The following is a 23315-nucleotide window of genomic DNA, read 5'->3' on the forward strand; positions in this document are numbered from 1 at the left end:
TTACCAATGCTCTGAAGAAGTCCATTCCTTGGCCGGAGCTCATGTTGTCGGATGACATTGAAAATAAACGATTATTTGACGTAAAGAAACAAGTCACCCTGTTTTATTGAAAAGACCTTTTGGGAGTGCACCACTCCAAGTTTGTTCAATGACTACTCGATCACAACACCTTGTTCACATAAATGTGTAGGTAACTACTTTATTGAAAAGAGAAGCATTACTTTTTCTCCTACATTTTTTAGAACAAGCCTCTGGTTTAATATACAACCTGTCTGAACCGTATCACTCCAGCTCTTACTTTGTGTGCATAGTGTTTACCTTGTATTTCTGAGGTGTTGTTTTGATAAAACATTTTCTGGGAGTTATAATGTACACTGTCAAACTTTTTCACAGTGAATTACACTTGTCGTCAATCCAACACTATTCGTATTTAGTACATGTAAACATGTTCTGATATAATTTATGCTTTACATAATTCTACTCCGGTTAGTACTTACTTTCTTATCTTAAATGCTGTACTGGTTTATAGAGTAATTTGAACAGCAGTAGGTTGGATGATGCCTTCACGATGTCATTAAACATGTCATGAGTGATGTATGTAAAGTCATAGTTAACTCAAGTATAACACGAGAATTTCAGTGTTTTTTGGGTTGGAAATCTCACTTTATGATTAATACTGTCACCTAACGAACGCCAGTTCAGCCTTTTGGTTTTTTTAAGGGAATTGCAAGGGGTGTTTGTTTGTATACCTGCCTATAACGTCACATATATATCTATATATAGAGAGAAGGAGAGATTGATTAATTGATTGATTAGAGGGCATGGGGTCTGCTCTCTCCATAAAAGTGCAAGTGTTCATAAAAATAATCAAAGGAAGGGGGTACTGAGAGCGTGAAGCTCCTCCCATAAAAAAAAATTACCAATAATAGATCAAAAGTAGACGAAACATCATTACCACTCACAGGTTAGGATAAAACATGGCAATAGTACTGTATTAAAACAAATTTACAAAACAGGAAAAAGTATAGGATCCTGAAATTAATTACCCTGATATTAAGCTCTGTAGATGAAAATTGCATTAATTAATGCATCCGAAAGAATAACATGGAACATTATTTTAGGAGCTGAGAGGCCACCATAAAGTAAGTTAACGTAGGCAACAATTGAGCCTTCGAATGGAGCCTCATTTTTCAGTTAAACTGAAACAGGCGCCTTAGTAATAAGTCTCAATTTGTCATAGAAGGGTGCTGTGAGCTCTAATGCAAACAAGGGAAATGGCCTCTGCCCACCTTGCTTCTAGTAAGGGCACCACTGCACCTATGGTAGCTACACCCGTAACGTTGTGCCTTTGCGATTACCACGCGCGCCTGGTAAAGGGTTGAAAGCTCCACGAGAAACATTACCACAGCAATACTTTACCGTGGCTAATTGTGTCAATTCCACATCACTGGTTTCCACTTGCAGCCATGGGCATGTGTGACACGGGGGACCCGGACGAGGGCCCCCCTGGTATGCCTAGTAATGTGTCTGTTTTCTTTTCCCAGCATACAGAGGCGTGGAACACCCCTGACATCACACGGAGACGACCTGAAGCGGAGCACCTACGGGACTACACCTTTAATGGGGCGGAGTCGGATTGGCGCCGCGCCCTCCCTGACGACGTAAAGCCCATCCCGGAGTCCAGCCAGGTGTGCGAGACACCCGGAGGCGGAGTTGGAGGTTGGTGGAGCGAGTGGAGAGACAGCGGAGCGGAGTGGACGGAGGAGGAAGAGGACGAGCGGAGGACGGAGGAAGATCGGAGGACGGAGGAGGAAGAGGACGAGCGGAGGACGGAGGAAGATCGGAGGACGGAGGACGAGGAGGACGGAGAGAGTAGGACGGAGGTGGAGGAGGAGCAGCAATATCATCCCAGGCACGGCGGGGAAAGCGGAGAGAGACCTCGAAGGTGGAGCCGGACGGAACCAGAGGCGAGGCAGAGCTACGGGACGACTCCAGAAGGGAAGGCGGCGGCAGGACCAGACAACGAACCTGAGGGTGACTACCGCGGGAAGCCAGGGGGCTCTGCGGGACGCGCATCGCCCAGCCACACTAACACGGAAGTGTGGCTCACCCAGGTACGGTCCAAAAACACAGCGTGGGGAGGCAGTAGACGAGGGAAGCCCTCATAACAACGAGCACACCCCTTCACACCCTTGTTGATTTTCACAAGGGCTCACATCCCGAAGTCAGGGTAGAAGGTTGCACGTGTGTTTCCCCTCACTCCCTTCCCTGAGAGACGTTTTATCCAGCACCTGTACTGAGACGGGCTTTTCTCTCTCCTTTTTCTTTGGTGTACCGGCGCAACGAGACCAGCGAGACGGCGGGGAAAAGGCCTACGACTCCCAGGAGACCTTGGGACCGACGACCAACAGCAGGAAGATCCAGGACAGAGGAGGCAGACCCGCCATTACCATTCTATAGAGTGCCTATACAAAAACGTCGATTATATAAAGCAATAAAACCTGCATTACCCAGACAGCCCGTGTGTGCGAATCTTTTCGAGACCCCAGCAGTACAGACACCGACCCCATCCAAACTCTCACAGCATGTGATGAGACTTTTAGGGGGTGTTCTCCACATGGCATGCTGCTTATACCTCCTACAGACAATATTTGGTATATTTGACATACCTTGAGATTTTAGTTCTGTTCCTAGGTTCGTTCTCCAGAGGGATGGGTCAGTGTTTACAACCATGTCTGAGAGCACATATAAATATTACCAATGTCAGCCCAAGTTTAGTGGCTCTTTCTCAATTGCTGGCTTCTGTCTGAGTGGAATGAATAAGTGTCTGACTTAGAGTTTGATGAACAGGATACTTAGTCACAAACGTGGTGGGTTACCCTGTCCACCAAACCTTCAGTCCACCCACCCAATTTTGAGTTGGTTGAAGCATCATCTTTTTGACGGGGGTGCTTCTGCTGGCTCCCCTGTCAGAAAACGTTCTGCTCGACCCGATGGAGTAGGGGCCATCAGAGTAAGGTCATCAGACCACCTGCCCTATCTAGAAAGGACGGTGGTGTCCTTTTTTTCTGTCTATCACAAATGAAAACAAAAATGATCTTCACATCCTGGGAAAAAATCTAGAGTGGAAGAGCCATTCAGTTTTTGTTTTTGACAAACAAGCTCCTTTTGGGATGGCACCAGTGCTTGTTCTCTGCCCTAGATGTTTTTCCTTATGTCTGCCTGGCAAGATTTTCTTTCTTTCTATCCAGCTTATGGACGGATTCTTGGTCCTGAGTTTAAGGGTATCCATACGGTATTCCTACAGCTCATCAAACACTTTGGTCTCAATTATTTTACTGAAAAATAGGAGGTTAACATGGAACAGTGGCTAGCTTGGTGTAAGTGTTTATTATGGTTGTGTATTTATTTTCATGTTTTACGTATGCAGTTGTGATGTTGTTTTGATTTGATTTCAAACACTCGAAACCGCTGAACAATTCATTTTGTATCCTTTAACCCGTTTGTTGCGTGCGTCGGCCAATGGCCGTCGCGAGCACTACCTCTGTAGGGGGGCGCACGATTGTGATTGTGTGACTCAATGTCATGATTTCTTCTCAAAAGAAGGTCTCCACTTTGTTGTTGTGATGCGCTTGGCAAGATGTCGGACATATTAAATTAAATCTTACACATTGCTAGAAACCTTTTAATTTCTCGTTTTCATCTATAGTAACACGTTTTTCTTTACTTCATCAGTTCCCATAATCACCTCTGGAGTGTAATTTCCAGGCTATTTCTTTAACTTTTGTTTGTTTTCTCATCTCCATTGTTCTAATTTACAACTGTGCTTTCTAGGTGGTGACTTTTGAATCTATGATTAAAAAATGCATTGCTAGCCTTGGCTTTATATTCTTTTTTTTGTTTTTAAGAAAACTTTTTCATGGTGGTCTCATATTTCATTTATCTCAGCTTTGTGTAAAGGGACGTTTTCCTAATTTAAATCATCTAGTATTTATTTATTTTTTGGAGAAGTTTGAGATAGTACGAACCTGACCCATCAGGGTATCAGAGCGATGAACCAAGAAGCAGACATGTTAAACAAGTATAGATGCAAATAGTACATACTGTACATATAACATGTTAAGTGTACAAAATGAGAAAACGAGCAACAAGAAGCATAGTAGTTATAAAGTAACAAAATGGCATAGTAGAATGAGAGTCCAGGGTAGTATACACAAAATGAGAAGTGTGGCTCACTGGTTAGAGGAGGCAGACCTGGAAGCAGAGGTCAGCCCTGGACCAGGGTTCAATTCCTGGCTCGGCGGGGTCTTGAGTCCTAAAAAATGTCCATGGACTCGACAATTCTCGCTCCGGTGCCTACTCGATTCTCGGGCTCACACTCTGCGACTCTGGGCAATAGCTTGCTTAATCTCCACAACGGCCCCTCGCGGTGGGATGCCTGGCTTTCACCTTGTGGATACCCTGCCGGGGCTATCTCACAGGGGAATACCAGGACGGGTTCCCTAAGCAAGCGCTTAGATACCGGGTCGGTGATTTGCGCTATATAAATACATGTACATTTACATTTACAAAATAATAGTCAGTTTGAGTGGCTTATGGTCTGAAAATGAATACGCAACAGCAGGAGGCCCAGAACTTGAGGCAATATCAGAAGCCCACCATAGCTAAGACTTGGAAGTCTTCTAGAGGTACTCATTGTTTTTATATTGACCAGTCCTACCCTCATGAACGGCATACCTGTCAGTAATATTGAAAATACCCACAGTTCACACTAAGGGAAAGACAAGTGTGCCTATGCCTCTAACGAGTAGGCAAGTGTTTAAAATGTTAATTCTACCAGTAAATTTAAATGAAATTCATAATGTTGACCTTCATGAAATTGCAAGATAGTTAATTGTATTAGTTAAGGTGTACCTTTGGCAAAATGTGCTATCCATAAACTTTTGGGAGACACGTTTCTAGCTGCAAAAGATCAATTTCCCTGTTTTATTTTTAGCAAAATAGATCATTGCATTTTTGTGCATTTTCTAGATAACAAGAAATGTCAACGTTGTTTATATTTAAGCGCAATAACAAAAATAACGTAAGCGGATTTAATTTCTGGGAAACAAACCCTGAAAAATAGTGATTTGTGTATTTAATTAAAGTAGTCTAGCAGCAGATGTGCTTACGGTCACTTGACAAGACGTACATTCTGTTTAAATGTTTGTCCTGTAAAACTTGTCTTCGCTTATTTTACTCCTTGGATTAAAAAAAAAAAAGAATGTTTTGCAAAATTGATGGCACTTGCACTGTTTGTGTTGTAAAAGTAGGATAAATGTAGTGACTAAAAGCGAGCATGATAAAAAATGGGCAGCTTGAGGATATCTGTCGATGTAAACTGCTCCTGGTAAAATTGTGGTTCTAAAGTCCCGAGTTGTGATGAGTAACTGAAAACACAACCCAAATAATTAGTCAACGATGGTGGACTATTTGAAAAACTGGAATCCATTAGGGAGTGACAACTCACTGCCATTTACACTAATTGCTGTGTATAAAATACACAACTATTGTGTGCTCTTCCTCCGAGAGCTGTCCTTCAGCCTCCAAACAGACGCTATCTTGAAACCAGTTTTCCACCACCGATGTCTGCTACAAGTGGCTCGTGGCTTTCCTGAAGATATCGCTCTCCCCAGGGGCGTAACACAAGCCCACGCAACCCCCGCATTGCGGGGGGGCCTCGCGCTCCAGGGGGCCCCAGGCCAGCCTCACTGTAATACATGCATCCCGCGCCCGGCATCTGTAATAAATTGAATGGTGGTGCAGTGGTGCAAGAAGGCTGAGGCTCTGACAAAATGGTGCACGCCGGGCCCCGGCCGGGGCCCCTGAGGGTCTTAGAAATGGTGCGGGGGCGCCGTCCGGGGCCCGTGAGTGAGGCACTTATGTTGTCTGGGCCCCGTACGGGACCCTGAGGCTCTTGAGGATGAGGACTGGTGAGGGGGCCCCGGCCGGAGCCCCCATGAAATTGTTACATGGTGCGGGCTGGCCCCGGCCGGGGCCCGTGGCGTGAGGGTGGCACTGAGGCAGCGGCTCTTGAGGAACGGTGCGGGTCGGGCCAGTGAGTGAGGACGTCAGCCGCGGCTGTTATAAATGGTGTCTTTGGGGCTGGGCCTCTCTTGGTGCATGCAGGAATGATGCGGGGGGCCCCGGCCGGGCTGGGCCCCTGAAATTGATACCAATTTAGGCGGGCGGCCCCGGCCCGGCCGGGGGCCGGGTGTGACTAGTAAGTAGTGACTGAGAGCGAGGCTCTCTTAATGGTGTGACTGCGCGGGCAGGTCTGACTGCGGGCCCCCGACTACTCTCGTGAGTCAGTCGAGTCGAGACTGGAGTGGACGGTGCGGGCCGCAGCAGGGACCCTGGCCGGGCCGGGCCCCCGAGGCATTTATAAATGCTGATGCGTGGGCCCTGAGGCTCTTCAGAAATGGTGCCGGGGCCCGGGCTGCCCTGGCCTGCCCTGAGCAGGGTCTTTATCATATCAACCAATGGCAGCAGGACAGTGTGGGTCAGGTGCGCGCGGGCGCGGCGTGCACTTGTTTACGCCAAGACGTCGACAAAGTTTCCGCCGTCCACTGGGGACTATCTCTACCACGACGTCGGTCTAGCGGCTCTGCGCTCCTACTTCCAGTAGCAGCACCTGTCCTCGCACCCAGCTGCAGCAGGAAAGGCACCCAGGCCCAGAAGGCTGCCTCAGCAGCCCACCTCTCTGCCCCGCTTTCAGCCTCGTGGTTCCAGTCAATGGTTCCTCAGCGGGTCTCGGACTCGGAGCTCAGGCGCCTCCTCCCAGATGATCATGCAGGTGGCGGAGTGCCGCATAGCAGCACCTTTACCTACGTCCAGCTGCAGCATGAATGGCTCCCATGCCCAGGAGGCCGCCACATCACTAATGGGTCATCTCTGCAGCCATCCTCTCTGTTCCGCAATCAGCCTCATGGTCCCAGTCAGTGGCACCGCAGTGGGCCTCAGAGCTCACGCACCTCCACCCAGATGATCATGCAGGTGGCAGAGTGCTGTGTGTCACCTCTCTGCTCGTCCAACACTCCCCCTGCGCAGTCCAGCCCAAGCCTCCAGTTCCTCCCGATCATCACCCAGAAGCGATAGTCAGAACCCACGCAGCAGCCCCCTCACAGTGGTCAGTCGGCGAGAGGTGCAGCACTCCAGCTTGGTTCCCAGTACTACCGTTCAGGTGTCTCCAGATGCTGCATGGCAGCTGATTCGCACCACGGCTTGCCCTCCTCAGTCAGACCAGGCCCGCAGCTGGTGCGGACCCCCGATTTTGGTTCATTCACTTCTGCCAGATCACCAGTAACAGCAAGGGGCTTCCCGTTGTTCAGTGGGTGCACCCTGGTGAGTAGATGGCAGATCACTGGCAAGGTAAATTATGGATTAATTGGGCATAAAAATAAGTTATCATCCGATGTATCATCTAAAACAGATTGATTTACTTTTAATATGCCTACAACCCTTTTTGCATATAAAAAGACAGCCATCGTCTATGTGTTATATAGTAGATTGTAGTGTTTTTACTATGCTTGCAACCCCGTACACATAGTAGAAAGCCTCTCATCAGCCCTATGGACAGGTGTTCTATGCCATATAGCATAGCTGTGGCATCACGGGACATATAGCATGTCAATCGGCCAATTTACTCCTTACAGGCTTCTTGAAGTTGCCCATTTTGAACCTGTCCAGCCTTTGGCTTTGGGGTTAGTCTCAATTTTGAAGGATGATGCTGCAAACAAATTTGAACTGAATACTTTACAAACTAGATTTATAGGAGATTCTCTAGACTTCTTATTGGAAAAATCCATAATTTAAATTTAGCAACACTTCTGCATCACCACAAGCCTTACGCCCAAAACACAAACATAAAAGATATTGTTCAAATGGTTCAAAAGTTATGATGTATAAAACAACCATTATTATAAGGAAAAAAGGGTCAAAAGACTACAATATTAGTTAGACTGAAACTGCACAACCCCCCCAACATGTCGTTGTAGTCTTAGGGAAATAATCAACCTAATTTTGGTTATTCAGCATGGCTGTTTTGAGTCAGTACTTTTCATTTGAACAAAAAAATCTGTCCTTTGAGCCAATAGCAAAAGTGGTTGTAAATGGCTAATGGTCATGGTGAATTAAATAGGCAAGTAGATCATTGCTGCATCTAAGGAAAGGTGTCTGTCTGATGATGACCAAATTAAATGTGCTGTTGTTGGTTGCAGGTCATTAGATTCTATGAAAGGAATACATCTCTGCCATAAAAATATTAGAACAGGAGATCAAAACATGTACCGATGCCCATCCAGGCAAGTTTGAAATCAGAAAAACCAAGCACAAAAGGACTACTTGCTGCTTCGTGGGAAGCTACAAATGGGTCGAGGGGTTTCCTGAAACTGCACATTATTCCCTACACCCTAGATCCCTATTAAGACAATATAGAGGCATTTCAAATGTTGAAGGTTTCAAAGCAAAATATGCTAGATTTCTGGCAGGGTAAAGTGGTACATGGTGGGCCGCGCGGCCCGCGCCGCTGGGTGTGGGGCCCCCTCAATGTGCTTTGCAGGGGGGCCCCCTCAAGTTTCGTTACGCCACTGGCTCTCCCACCTGCCTGGTTTGGGAGCATGCAGCTGGTCTCCTGTTTGGCCTGAAACGTCACACTCGCATCACACCAGCTCTAAAGTCCCATGGTTAGCTCCCAGTAAAGGAAAGATCAAGGGTTTAAATCCCTAGGTGTCATCTAGAAAGTGTTAACAGGCCACTCGTTCTGTAAGTTGTTAAACCCCTACCTTCCACCTGCAAGTTTCATTTCTAGTAAGGAAAACCTGCTCTCCAAATGGTGTTTGTTCCTAGAAATACGGGGGTCTAGTCCTTGTATCCAAGACCCGCCTCCTTGGAAGTCTCTACGAATGATCCTTAGACTGGAATCTGGTTTTTTCAGATTCATGACATTGCTGAAAACCCATCTCTTCTGGCGGGTCTATGGTTTCCCGAACCCTCATGCAAGTGCTATTTTCATCTCCTATTTGAGTTACCGCTTCTCGGCTACTATAGGCTCTGTTGTCCCTATGCTTCTGGGCTACTATAGGCTCTGTTGTCCCTACGCTTCTGAGCTACTGTAGGGTCCTTAGTCCCTCATCCAAGGAGTCACCCGCTTCTGAGCTACCATAGGCTCCGCTGTCCCTCATCCACTTAGTCACCTGCTTCTGAGCTACCGTAGGCTCCATTGTCCCTCACAGTAAGAGTTACTTAGCCTCTGAGCTACCATAGGCTCTTGTCCCTCCTTCAAGGAGTCACCTGCTTCTGAGCTACCATAGGCTCCGTTGTCCCTCATCTAAGAAGTTACCCGCTTCTGAGCTACAATAGACTCTGTTGTCCCTCCGCTTCTGAGTTAATATAGGCTCTGTTGTCCCTTATCTAAGGAGTCACTGCAGCCATCCGCACACCTGGACATTGGTTCTATCCATCGGACTCCACCCTTCAGCTGGCCAGCTGCTTGGTGTTTTTTCTCCACAACTAATATTTGTTGATCCACTTCTATGTATTCCATCCCTAAAGCTCAATGTGGCTGCCACAGGTGGGTATGCAGCGCTTTACAAAACCCTAAATTAATTAAACAAGCATTTGCGATGCAATAGGTCTCGCATTTACACGACTTTGAGCTAATGGCATTGTAAATCCCTTTTATTTATGTTTGAAGCTTTAAAACATAAATAAAAGGTATTGTCATTTACAATACTAATACTGTAAACTCTAGCAAATGCCGGGCCTATTGCATTGCAATAAAGGGCCTTCTTGACCACTTGTTAGATTGTAAATATCAGAGGAAGAGACCAGCCTGCTTTGTCTTCAAAGTAGTGCTAAATAGTGCAGTGAAGTAGATGTGTAAGTGTTGTAAATTACACAGACACAAAGTGTGAAGTGAGAGTTACATATGGTACGAGCTATAAACACTACCAAAGCCCTCCAACACCTTTTGCTCTGTGATTAAAATGTTTCGGCTCAGAAGGAAGCACGGGTGGGGGGCACTATTTCCTGCACTCTCCTTGATTTGAGTGTGCAGTGTGGCATTGCGTAATGTCATTGCTATCTTTGGCCTAATATAAAACACTCCAGCTGTAGAAAGGCCCTGGCTTCACCTTCTGGTGCAGGGCGGGCTGTGCGTTATGGCAGGCATGGAGAGAGGGAGGAATGGTCTTGGCTACAGCTCCGGCCTCGTACAGTGCCCCTTGTATTACTAGTGGTGGCATCGGTGGTACTGGTGGTGGTGGCGGTATTGGTGGTGGTGGTATTGGTATTGGTGGTGGTTGTACTGGTGGTGTGGTATTAGTATTGGTGGTATTAGTAGTGGTGTTGGTATTGGTACTGGTGGTGGTGGTATTGGTGGTGATGGTATTGGTGGTGGTGGTATTGTTGATGGTGGTATTGGTACTGGTGATGGTGGTATTGATGTTGGTATTGGAGGTGGGGGTATTGGTAGTGATGGTATTGGTAGTGGTGGTATTAGTCGTGGTGAAATTGGTCATGGTGGTGGTATTGGTGGTGGTGATATTGGTGGTGTTGGTAGTGGTGGTATTGGGGGTGGTGCTATTGGTATTGATCATGGCGGTGTTGCTGGTGGTATTGCTGGTGGTGGTGGTGGCATTGGTGGTAGTGATGGTGGTATTGGTGTTGGTGATAATCATGGTGGTATTGGTGGTGGCAGGAATGATAATGGTATTGGTGGAGGTGGTATTGGTGGTAGTGTTGGTGGTGGTATTGCTAATGGTGGTGCTATTAGTATTGGTTGTGGTGGTGATGGTATTGGTGGTATTGGTAGTGGTGGTTTTGATATTCATGGTGGTATTGGTGGTGGTGGTGGTGGTATTGGTGATGGTGGTGGTGGTATTGGTGATGGTGGTGGCATTGGTGGTGATATTGGGGGTGGCAGTATTGGTGGAAGTGTTAGTGGTGGTATTGCTACTGGTAGTGCTATTGGTGGGGGTGGTGGGATTGGTATTGATGGTGGTATTGGTATTGGTGGTGGTGATATTGGTGGTGGGTGGTGGTATTGGTATTGACGGTGGGATTGGCATTGGTGGTGTTGATAGTGGTTGTATTGGTGGTGGAGATGGTGTTGATGGTGGTGGTATTCATGGTGGCATTGGTGGAGGTGGTAGTGTTGGTAGTATTGGGGATAGCGTTGGTGATGGTATTGTGGTGGTGGTGGTATTGTTATTGGCGGTGGTGTTGGTATTGGTGGTGGTGGTGGTATTGATGGTGGTGGTAGTGGTATTGGTGGTGGCAGCATTGGAGGTGGTATTGGTGGTGACGGCATTGGAGGTGGTATTGGTGGAGATGGTATTGATGGTGGTGGCATTATTGGTAGTGGTGGTGGTGTTAATAAAACAGGCTTTTGAAAACAACCCGTTTGGTGGCTTTAGTACAGATTACATGTAACACAGATGTGCTGTTGTCAGCTTCAGCCCATTAGCACACGATTATGTGTTACCTGGAATTCTCATGACTTAATTCGCTAATCATTTCTAAATCCTTGGGGGCTTGAAACAGACACAAGATAATACCAGGTTAAAGTGATTGAAAGCAGGTGCCCTGTTACAGGGGCGGCCGTGCTGGTTAAAAAAACCACAAGCGGTTTCAGCTGAAGCTGCGCATGTCCGGCCTCGCCTGCTGCAAGAGAAACACAATAAAGTAAATAGTGCTTACAGACTAAACAACACGGCCCATGTAACAACTGAAGTAAAAGGGCCAGTCACCATGGGAGGGTACAAATGAAGATAAGGCCATACTAAGGAGTGACAAACAAGCCTATTAATGAATCGGAAGGCACCATTTACTAAAGACAATGATACAAGCCATTGAAAAATTTGGGAGGAGAGTGGGCGCAGCTTCTCTCCCATTCTCTACTACAGAGGTCTCGCAGAGCGAGCAGGCATGCGCGCTGCCGCCAGGCTCGACCTAAAAACGAATTAAAATATTTTGTCACACTTTGTTACATGATCTGATGATGATAATATCCTTCCTGCATATAAGCTTATTACTGGATTCTTTATTTTAAATTTCTAGCATTCGTCTCAAAGGACGATATTGTCATGTAATGAACCATTAGAAAAAATATATAAACTGGTATTGTTACAAACTCTGAACGTGACTTTTTTTATTGGAAAGATGAACGGCTGAGTGGGTCCTACTTCGATTCATACTTAGCTTCTGAAAAGATCTCTGCAGCAGGTGCTGAAACGACTCATCTTTCTCACCATTTCCAGGTCAGCAGAGATAAAAGTGCGCACTGTGCTATAGTGGCTCTGAGTCATATGGCGCCTCTGGGCGCTCCCTCCACCGCCCCTCCCAGGTCCTCTTTCCTGTGTCTTGTTTCTATTTATAGTGCTCTGTCGATCTTACAGGTCAGAGCCCTGACTCACCAGTAATCTGTCCTGGTCTTTATCTGCAGTGGCTGCAACCTGTGGCGCCTGGACTCAGCTGGGATCCCTGCTAATTAAAAAGCAAGCAGTGCTGGGGGGAAGAGGTGGGGCAGCAGGGTGATATGGAGGGCAAAGGGAGGGAGAGGAAGAGTAAATCTCTGCCCAGCTTAGCTGCAAACAGATCAATACTGTATCTCAAGGCTCCCAGCAGAGTGCAGAGCAGAGCTCTAGATACAGAGGGCGGTCACAGATCAAAATACAGCAGGTCGCTCTTGTTGTTGCCCTTAGATTGACTTATCCACACACAGCTTAATGTCATATCATAGTAATAAAGGTAGTAGCAACGAGAAGTGCAAGGCTTGACTATTGCACACCTTGACGTTAGCCCCAGTGTTCACCAAGTGATCCCACTTCTGCTGCTGTCCAGCGTCATCCCCAGCCTGGGAGCATGCAAATGAATGCACCACACACAGAGCTCTGTAGCAGACATAATCGCACACTTATTCATCATGAGCGTTAATAACCACACATTAACACCTCCCAGCAAGTTACGTAATTCCTCTGTTGAGTCTACCCAGATCTGCCAGTGTCCTAGCGCACAGTCCCACAACAGTATAACCTCCCCGTTTGTTAAATAAAAAGTACAGACAAGAGTTACATTACATTTCCTCAATAAGTTGTTAAGACATTTGCACTAGTCAGCCAGATTGAGTGCTATGAGACAGTTGAGATGTACTCTCATTGTCCACCGATGGCACAGGTTCTGGTGCTTGATTTGGACTGTTAGGCGTGATCGTCTCATTCATGATTGCAGGAGCTGATAAATGTCGTGGTAGGTGCTTAAAGTGTGACAAGTCCCATATGATGGACTTTCGAGGACGATGTGCCGTCACATTTGTCCTTTGCACGTCACAACCCTCAGAGGATCAACAGCAAATAGGGTGTCTGTTTTCTGCTTTCATTTCTGCATTTTGTTTTTTCAAAAACTTTTTATTGATTTGAAAATCAGGGCAAAAATACATTCAGAAGATATTCAAGAGTGGCTGCAATTAGAACTATAAATCAAAGCAACGCTACACATTTCATTATCAACAATTTGGTAACCTGCAGATTTTAACAAAAATAAATTCTAGCTCAAATGGATCAAAAGTTTTTTTTTAAAACATGGCAACCAGGGTTCCTGTGTACCTGAACACTTTTTTGCACACGTTAATTAGCCATCTTGCAGTGGTTTATTGCTTTGTTTGGGTGTTAAATCGCTACCGACTCTTTTCACAGACACTGTTACCAGGTGTAAAAAAGACAAAATAATGGTATCAGGGAATGTGCTGCATAATGCATTATAATTTTCTTGCCGCATAAGTCAGTCAACCATGCCGCATAATTTGGTCCTCTTCTGAATAGTTCCAGTGACCCTGCCTATGGCTCCTAACTTCTTGTTCTCATAGCCATCTCCTTCCTTGTGCTTTTTATTTTGTAAAAATATATGTGCCGGGGCCCAAGGTCTTCCACTGCAGAAGCAACACCCCAAGCTGCTGCCACTGGCTGCAGAATGGCAGTGCCAGATTTACATACTAACCATCACACTAAAGAGTTACATTCTGGACTACCGCAGGTGCCCCAAGTGTAAGGATGGCCTGGAAGTGCGGGTTTTATTATATTATAATTGATTAAATTACTAAACACTGATGATGTGCTAGAATTTAAAAAAAACTAGGCTGAGAGTGCTAGCATGTGTTAGACTCTCATAAATAAGTGGCAGTGATTAAAAATGTTGATTAAAAATAAGTGATAGTGCCAAGCCCTGGAAAACACCAGCACAGATTAAGCCTAATACTACTTACCCGTCTCCGTGTCTGCCACTTCCAGTTTGTGTTATTGTCGCAGCCACCGTGCTGCATCAGTGGTCTTCCAGGGAGAGTAGGTTGACCCTTTGGTCCTGCCACTTCTCACTTTCTCATTTCATTATTCCCCAAGTGCGTCTTTCCAATTAGAAGTTGTTACCCCTGAAGAAGGGACAAAGCAGACGGCGTGGTTACGCACACCTTCTCTGCACAAAAGCCCACTTGGTGCTTTAGTGTCTATTGAAATTCTGCCACTAGTATTTTAGATCTTGCTTACTCCGACTCCACCGGTAAACTTGTGGCCAACTGGGCCCTAGGCAAGGTCTAAGCCAAGATCTCCAGGCCCAGAGTACTTGATGGAGAGATCTGAGGGATTTTTCAATCAATCAATCAATCAATGCATTTGTATAGCGCGCTACTCACCCGGAGGGTCTCAAGGCGCTTGGGGAGGGGGGTCCGCTACTGCTCGAACAGCCAGGTCTTGAGTTGCTTCCTGAAGGCGAGGTGGTCTTGGGTCAGGCGGAGGTGGATGGGGAGGGAGTTCCACGTCTTGGCAGCCAGGTAGGAGAAGGATCTTCCTCCCCTAGTGGCTCTTCGGATGCGGGGGACGGCGGCGAGGGCGTGGCTGGTCGATCGAAGCTGGCGGGTGGGAGTGTAGAAGGTCAGGCGGTCGTTGAGGTATCTTGGGCCTTGGTTGTGGAGAGCTTTATGTGCATGGGTTAGGAGTCGGAACGTGAGTCTCTTGCTGACGGGGAGCCAGTGCAGGTTTCTCAGGTGTATGGAGATGTGGCTGTGTCGGGGAATGTCCAGGATGAGGCGTGCTTAGGCGTTCTGAATGCGCTGGAGTCTTTTCTGGAGTTTTTCTGTGGTTCCTGCGTAGAGGATGTTGCCGTAGTCCAGTCGGCTGGTGACGAGGGCCTGGGTGACCGTCTTCCTGGTTTCAGTGGGGATCCACTGGAAGATCTTACGTAGCATGCGCAGGATGTTGAAGAATGACGAGGAGACGGCGTTGACTTGTCTGGTCATGGAGAGGGAGGAGTCCAGGATGAAGCCCATGTTGCGTGAGTGGTCTGTTGGTTTGGGTGCGCTGCCCAGGGCAGGGGGCCACCAGGAGTCGTCCCAGGGGGAGGGCGAAGATCCCAGGATGAGGACTTCCGTCTTATCTGAGTTCAGTTTCAGGCAGCTGTTCATCATCCACTCGGCTACGTCTTTCATCCCTTCGTGTAGGTTGGTTCTGGCGGTGGCGGGGTCGTTGGTGAGGGAGAGGATCAGCTGGGTGTTGTTGGCGTAGGAGATGATGTTGAGGTTGTGTTGGCGGGCGATGGCCGCAAAGGGGGCAATGTTGAACAGTGTGGGGCTGAGTGATGATCCTTGTGGTACACCACAGATGACTTCGGTGGCCTCTGATCTGAACGGGGGGAGGCGGACTCTCTGTGTTCTTCCGGCGACCAAGAACCCGTGGCACGGCTGTTTAGGGCCATAAGAGCGTATAGCAAGTCCAATAGTGAATGTGTGCTTTGGAAAGTTAGACCCTCACTCATCGAGTGAGTCTGTAATCCAAGATTCACAAAAAAGGAGTGACACTAAGGCGTGGGACTGACACCACATGATTGACCTCCTCGCCGACCTTCTTCTGCAGCTTCTGCTTCCGGATGCAGGAGGTCAGAGCACCGGAAACCGATACAGATGCACAGGAACTATAATAATAATAATACCTATCGTACATATAATGAGCTCGCTTATACAGAACACTGTATGACTTGCGCACTCTCTAACTGCTGATAGCTTGTGCTGTTACGCGGATCAATACTACCTCTTAAATTTGTGCATTTTTTAGGAGTTTACCCATATAAAGATCTTGTTTTTAATCAAGCTTTTATGCTGATGTGGTGCACTCCCATGTCATCCCGGATTCTGAGGGAACGCCATTATTTGTGAATTTACTTTAGGCACATTTCTTGTTGGAAGAACTTAGGGTGTTAATAATAAGCTATGACAACAGCGGTGTGACGTCAGAGGCAGGATAGCAGGCTGGCATCAAACTCACAGATATCTAATGAAGAAGCCACTGGTATCAGCGAAAGAGGGATCAGAAAGGAAGTCCCCTCTCTGAGAAGGAGTGAGTGTGTCACTAGGAACAGAGCAAGGAGTCAGCCCTTTTACTGACGGCAAAGTGAGCCAACAGGCCATGGAATATTGGCAAAACCCTGCGGTCTCACTACGACACCCAAACTATAGTTTGCTTTTGGAGAATATAGGTCTGCAAGAATGGATATGTCTCTCTCAAGGCAAACCTATCCCTCTGCCTTTTATTTGTGTGATGTTTTCTAATAAAGAAAATACTTGTTTAAAGATAGGATTGTTGGCATGCACTGTCCCCTTGGGTGAAGGAACTTCTTTGTGTGTGGATGTCCTCCTTGTGAAAGAGCTGAGTGCCGTCACTCACTATGAAGTTAGCCAATCGCTGAAGTGGGCTGACCCACTGCCCCATTATGCGTGTTGTAGTCAGTGGAAGAAAAATGTGAATGGCCAATGGAAGAAGAAGGCTGTTTGAAAGCCTCCATAAGTAAGTGTGTTCTGTGTGTATGGCTTTCAGTTTTATAAATAAGTTATTCACCTGTAACAATAGTTTAAATCTGGTAATTATGCGTGTGGAACTACGAGTATAAGGCTGACATGAGTAATTTAGGCTCTGCCTTTGTTCGACACCCCAAAAACATTTACCTGGCTGCTTCTCCAATACAGCCATTACATGATGTAATAAAGCGCAACAGCGATTCAACAATTATTTCTCTTTGCAAAAGTTACACGTTTGATTATTTTTGAAAAACTCTAGATATTTTTTAAGAAGAAAATAGCTGGTAGAGTGCTAAAAACTCAGAACTGATAAACTATGAAAAATTCTAAAATCCAAACATGGAATGGCACAGATTTAAAGGGTGATGTAAAAGTGTGCTGGTCTTTGCAAATATCTGAGGACAGCTTCGGCTGAAAGACAGTTCTTAAACAAATGTGTGCATCTGTCACAAAGAGATCCACACTTTGGATTTTTAAGGCTGAAACAAATAACCTGTACTTAAAAAAATATTCAATCAGCAGCCTTTTCGATTGGATTCCTTTTTTAATCGATGTTGTGCCTCAGTGGTGTATTTAGAAGTGGACTAATGTGAAGGTGCTTTGAGGCATTTTTAATGCCAATATGTCTGAGTCACATTGCCTTGACGTAGCAAAGAAGCGCGCCTTTGGACCTAACTGAAATTCAACCCTATTGTCCCACTGATCCTGAATGCATAGCGCTCATTAAACCTCTGAGCTATTTTACTATATTGTATTAAGAAGATGGTCTGTTAATGCTATCATACAAAATCTGCAGAGAATCTGTTAGGAAAGGCTTGGAAGTAAACATTGGCAAACTCTGCGGCTCACTCACCCATACGAGTGTCCCACCAGAATGTTCCTTTTCTTGGCGTAGCGCTTGAAGATGCACCTCATGTCCTCGGCTAAGGCATAGAAGGTGTAGGCGGCACCTATCTGAGGGCTGGAGCTGGCACCATGCCCTGCCAGGTCCGGTGCCACCACCTCGTAGCCCAGCTTGGAGAAGAAGTCCAGCTGCTCCTTCCAGATGTCCAAGGAACCTCCCACCCCGTGGATAAAGAATAGCACCACATCGCGTTGGCTGCCCTTGCAGCTCGTCACCTTCCTCGTGCAGTCAATGGTGATGCTCTTCTTTGGTTTCCGCTTCCTTTTCCGGCTTTTGCCAGGTGTCATGTCTTTGGCGCCAACGGAGGGATGGACGCTGCCATTGGCCTGAGTGGTCGTGCTGGTGAAATCAGACAGCTCTACCTCCAGAGTAGTGTTGGGCTCCACATTGCCATTCTGGCAGTGGAGGATTTCCGAGTGGATGACATCTCCTAGGTTCTCGATCACCATTTGGCCATTGCGGTAGACAGTGATCTGGCGTTTACAGTGCACTATACCCTTCTCCGACGGCTGGCTCTCTTCCGGAGGACACTCCGATGCAGCCCGCGATGGCAAGGTGTGTTTGACTCGAAGCACTCGGCCTGGTTTTACCTCCATGTAATTAAAGCCGTCGCTGGATTCCACACTGTCCAACGGACCAACAGAATTGGTCATCTTGCCTGTTAGGCAACACATGATTCTCTCCGCAATACTGGTCAGCATAGTGCGTCCTGTAACAGCAGCAAAGAAAGAAGTTGAGAAAAACAATATTCAAAGCGAAACCTCAATACTGTCAGCATTACAGGATTAGGAAAGCGACAATAAAACTAAATCTGCCATCAAAGAATCATCTTGTTTGCAAGACTTCGAGTTCATATAGCTCCTCGATTGGCTATGGTCGCCCTATGACTCTAGAATAAGTGGCAGCATTCTAAGTCCGTAACATAAAAAAATCATAAGATTATGATGGAAACATTAAAAACAGATCTTCAGTCGTTTTTGCTGTGCACACATTTCCAATCTATGCCATTTATCAAATTCATATGGGCAACTATCATTTTTGGTCAAGAAATGGTATGGACATATCGACGTGTTCACTGTATGCAAATTTATTTCAAGACAGCATTTAGGGAATGCAGAATCGAGCAATATAGGCAAACAATACGCTGTGTCTTGCATGATATACGCGTTGTCTTAGAGGAAAACGGAACGCTGAAGGAAAGCAATCTGTCTCTCATGCTAGACTCAACCTTGAAGGAACTAGGAAGATAAAAGAATAAGAAAGCAAGACTAGCTATATTTACATCCACTTCTGAGTAATATGCTTTAAATGGGGACCGCCTACGAAAAAGCTGGGCTGAGGGGTGGAAACATTACGAAACCCACAGATTTTAGTAGCCTTACTTTTCGATATGTATGGCAAGAGGTTATTTATAGTTGCAAGGCAGCAGTAGGAGTTCTGTGTTTTTTAGAGCTGGCTTCAGGGAAATGTTAAGCTCCTTCTTAGTGTGGGCGATTGCTAATGTAGTACATGAAATATCACTCGAGTTGTGCCATGCAGACCGTAGCATTATCAAGTCGAGAAGCAGAATACAGACCATGAACACCGGGGTGTATATATGATTTGTAAAAAGTTTGTGCCTGTAGAATGCTTCTTCACATTTTGGGAGAAAATCCATTTTGTCTAAAAAAATACTGATTCCAGCAACTCCAAAAGAACTATATTATGTAAAGAATGTAACAAATAAACTTATTATGCTAACCGACGAAAATATGGACTATATTCTTAACCTGTGCTGCTGAGAGCTTTAATTGATCCATTGTGGATCACTGGGAACATTTTGAGAAACTCTCTTCTGATAGGATAATATTATTATCTGATCCTGATCTGACTCGTCTTTCATGTCATGTACCTCTTTTCCCTTACTTGTTCTCTAATATTAGAATCACTCTATTAGGTGAACCATAGGCAGAATGAATATTAGATGTGGAAAACGTACGGTTTAAGTTGCATTGTAAAAGAAAAAAAACTTCTTTTGTGATTTCTACTATTTTTTTTTAAACTTGAATTTCATTTGATTGCTTTATTTTTTTACAATGATGCACTTTTTAGATCATTAGCTAAAGGTTATAAGAAATATAATGATCTTTTTGCCTATCATGCTTTCTCAGCACAACTGCATCCATTCATATCAATAAGAAAAACTATTTTTTTTACTTTTAATTAAACTTATCGCTTTCTAACAGATTAATTTCTTTACTCTCCCAAATGAATCAATTATTCTTTATAGGTGAAAAAGACACGTGACGTTAGGTTCAGCATTCTTGATCAAAATGTTCCTCGAGGCTCAAATTACATCGAATAAATAAAACTATTTCTAAGAAGAGACTAGCATCTGCGTTTGGCTAATCGGCTTTACATCGGCTTTGACTTTCTAGCAGTTGTTCTGATTCCAGACTGCAATGTTTTTTTCATGGAGAAACCCCCTTCCTCCTCTGCAACCTTTGCAAATATCCCTCTGCTGATGCTGAAGGGCAACTTTAGAGAAGGTGGAAAGATGATATTTCAACTGCATAGAATCATAAACATAAACCTGACGCAAACCTGTTCTTATTTCATATGAGGCTTTAGATATGTTTTACATTTTATTTTACACTAGGATGAGGAAACAGTATATAAAGTTTAAGTAATGATGTCTTATTTCCTGGTGTTATAAGGGTATTCAAAAACATATGGAGCCGGATACCAAAATCCCAGGCCCCAAAACTCTTTAATGTCTCACGCTTGCTAGTAACTTCCATCTTCGACATAAATACACACAAACTTTAATGTTACATTCCCCATTCTAACGGGGCCATCCTAAAGATTGTTCTGATCGTTCACCTCTTACCCAAAAACAGAAAATGATGATATCTTCAACATCCCACTCCACACCAACCTTCAGGCACATCTGACGTGTTCTTGAGGAGATCACAAGCCCCTGCAAACCCCAACTTAGGAAGAGAGTTCTGGTCTTCCATCTTATCCCACCGTCTCAACTTCAGTGAAGCTTTCTCCATCACATTCGACCACCAATCAGAACACAGCTTCATTTATATCACCAAAGTTATTCAGGCAGAAACATAAAACTGTCAGCACTGTAGCTAGAATGTGGGCCAAAAATCCAAATTTTATCCATGGACTTCTTTTTATGCCATCAGAGGGCTGTGAGGGCTTGTGATGTCTTTTCCTTTCAGGACATTAGTGAGGAGCAGATGTGTCTAAAGTCAATCTGGCAAACGGTACACAGTCAAAATATCGAATCTTTAATTTCGACTTACACTTATATCGAGTTGCTAATATCGAAGGGACAGAATATCGATGTCCAGAATATCGATGGCCAGAATATCGACCCTAAGGTAAGTAATATCGAAATTACTTATATCGATAGCATATATATCGATGTAAGTAATATCGACATTACTTATATCGATAGCATATATATCGATGTAAGTAATTTCGATTTACTAATATGTGTTAGAAATTTTAGTTAAGTATTTAAATTAATTGTTATAATATGTGTTTAATATGTTTTTATAAATAAAAAATATATAAAAGTAAATTATATGTTTTACTACCAGAGCGGGTTGTGGGTTTTTAGGGGAATAGGGTGGGAAGTAATTTATTTGTAATTAAATAATTATTTTTTAATGATTAATTTATTTTGCAATTAAATATTATTTGGCAATGAATTATTTTAATTGATTAATTGATTAATTAATTGATAATTTATGTATATTTTTAAGTAAATTATATGTTTTACTACTGGAGCGGGTTGTGGGTTTATAGGGGAATAGGGTGGGAAGTAATTTATTTGTAATTAAATAATTATTTGTTAATGATTAATTTATTTTGCAATTAAATATTAATTGGCAATGAATTATTTTAATTGATTAATTGAATAATTAATTGATAATTTATGTATATTTTTAACTAAATTATATGTTTTACTACCAGAGCGGGTTGTGGATTTTTAGGGGAATAGGGTGAGAAGTAATTTATTTGTAATTAAATAATTATTTTTTATTGATTAATTCATTTTGCAATTAAATATTAATTGGCAATGAATTATTTTAATTGATTAATTGAATAATGAATTGATAATTTATGTATATTTTTAACTAAATTATATGTTTTACTACTGGAGCAGGTTGTGGGTTTATAGGGGAATAGGGTGGGAAGTAATTTAATTGTAATATTAATTAATTTTGGGTAAAGGGGTATTTTTAGGGTTCAGGGTCAGTTTTCAGTTTTTGGGTAAAGGGGTATTTTTAGGGTTCAGGGTCAGTTTTCAGTTTTTGGGTAAAGGGGTATTTTTAGGGTTCAGGGTCAGTTTTCAGTTTTTGGGTAAAGGGGTATTTTTAGGGTTCAGGGTCAGTTTTCAGTTTTTGGTTAAAGGGGTATTTTTAGGGTTCAGGGTCAGTTTTCAGTTTTTGGGTAAAGGGGTATTTTTAGGGTTCAGGGTCAGTTTTCAGTTCTTGGGTAAAGGTGTTTTTTTAGTTCAGGGTCAGTTTTCAGTTTTTGGGTAAAGGGGTATTTTTAGGGTTCAGGGTCAGTTTTAGGTTTTTGGGTAAAGGGGTATTTTTAGGGTTCAGGGTCAGTTTTCAGTTCTTGGGTAAAGGGATATTTTTTGGGTTCAGGGTCAGTCTTCCCTACTGTTGCACCCACTGGAGTGGGAATAGTAATTTTAACCCCTACGCTATCCAACACTTTCCCTACTGTTGCACCCTCTGGAGTGGGAATAGTTATTTTTACCCCTACGCTATCCAACACTTTCTCTACTGTTGCACCCTCTGGAGTGGGAATAGTAATTATTGTTAAGTAAGTATATATTATATATGATTTGTTAATATTATTATTTTTTATTAAATATGTATTATTATTTTTTTTACCATTATTAAATATATTCAAATATGTTTAAGTAATTTATAAGTATTATTTACAGTATTTTTCATGTTATTTTAAACCCAAAAAAAACGATATATTTGACAACGATATTTTTAACATCGATATTATTTTTTCGATATTTTGGTACTTACCATGTTGTACATAGGGCGTCGATATTCTTGCAATCGATATAATTACGTCGATATTTGTGTAGGTCGAAATTCTGTCTGTCGAAATTCTGTCATAGATCCCTGGCAAACCTAGAGTTTGTGGAATGGACTACAAAGGATCTAGTAGTTCTTCATTCTGCCGAGAACAGAGTAACTGAATGAAATGAAAAACTTTTCACCCCCCCCCCCCCCTCCCAGCCGGATCCTATTGCCCTGTGTGAAGCTGCAGAAATGCTTCCTGGTCAGTTAGTTTCACTTGCTACGCTACACAAATAGCCACGGTACATAAATAAGTTATTTACCTGTAACTGCAGTTCTCCAGCATTGGTATCTAGTAAATAATCACAAGCTATTTGATTCCCAGCTTGATGCAGGGAATATTCATTAGTGCAAATCATCGAAAACCACTTACTTCTCTGCTAATGCTTAAAGTAAACATAGATAAGACTGCTTTTCATGG

The 23315-nt window shown here is 44.1% G+C and overlaps 1 protein-coding gene across 1 annotated transcript in view; it reads right to left on the bottom strand.

The window, feature by feature from the left end:
• Positions 1-23315, bottom strand: part of ABHD8 (abhydrolase domain containing 8) — a 71003-nt gene that overhangs the window by 9584 nt on the left and 38104 nt on the right. Inside the window, exon 2 of the mRNA XM_086946828.1 lies at positions 17730-18489. Coding sequence (XP_086802954.1) covers positions 17730-18481 — 752 coding nt within the window. The 5' untranslated portion in view covers positions 18482-18489. The remainder of the gene's footprint in view (positions 1-17729; positions 18490-23315) is intronic.

Source organism: Lissotriton vulgaris, chromosome 12 (assembly GCF_964263255.1).
Source record: "Lissotriton vulgaris chromosome 12, aLisVul1.2, whole genome shotgun sequence".
NCBI classification, from domain to species: Eukaryota; Metazoa; Chordata; class Amphibia; order Caudata; family Salamandridae; genus Lissotriton; species Lissotriton vulgaris.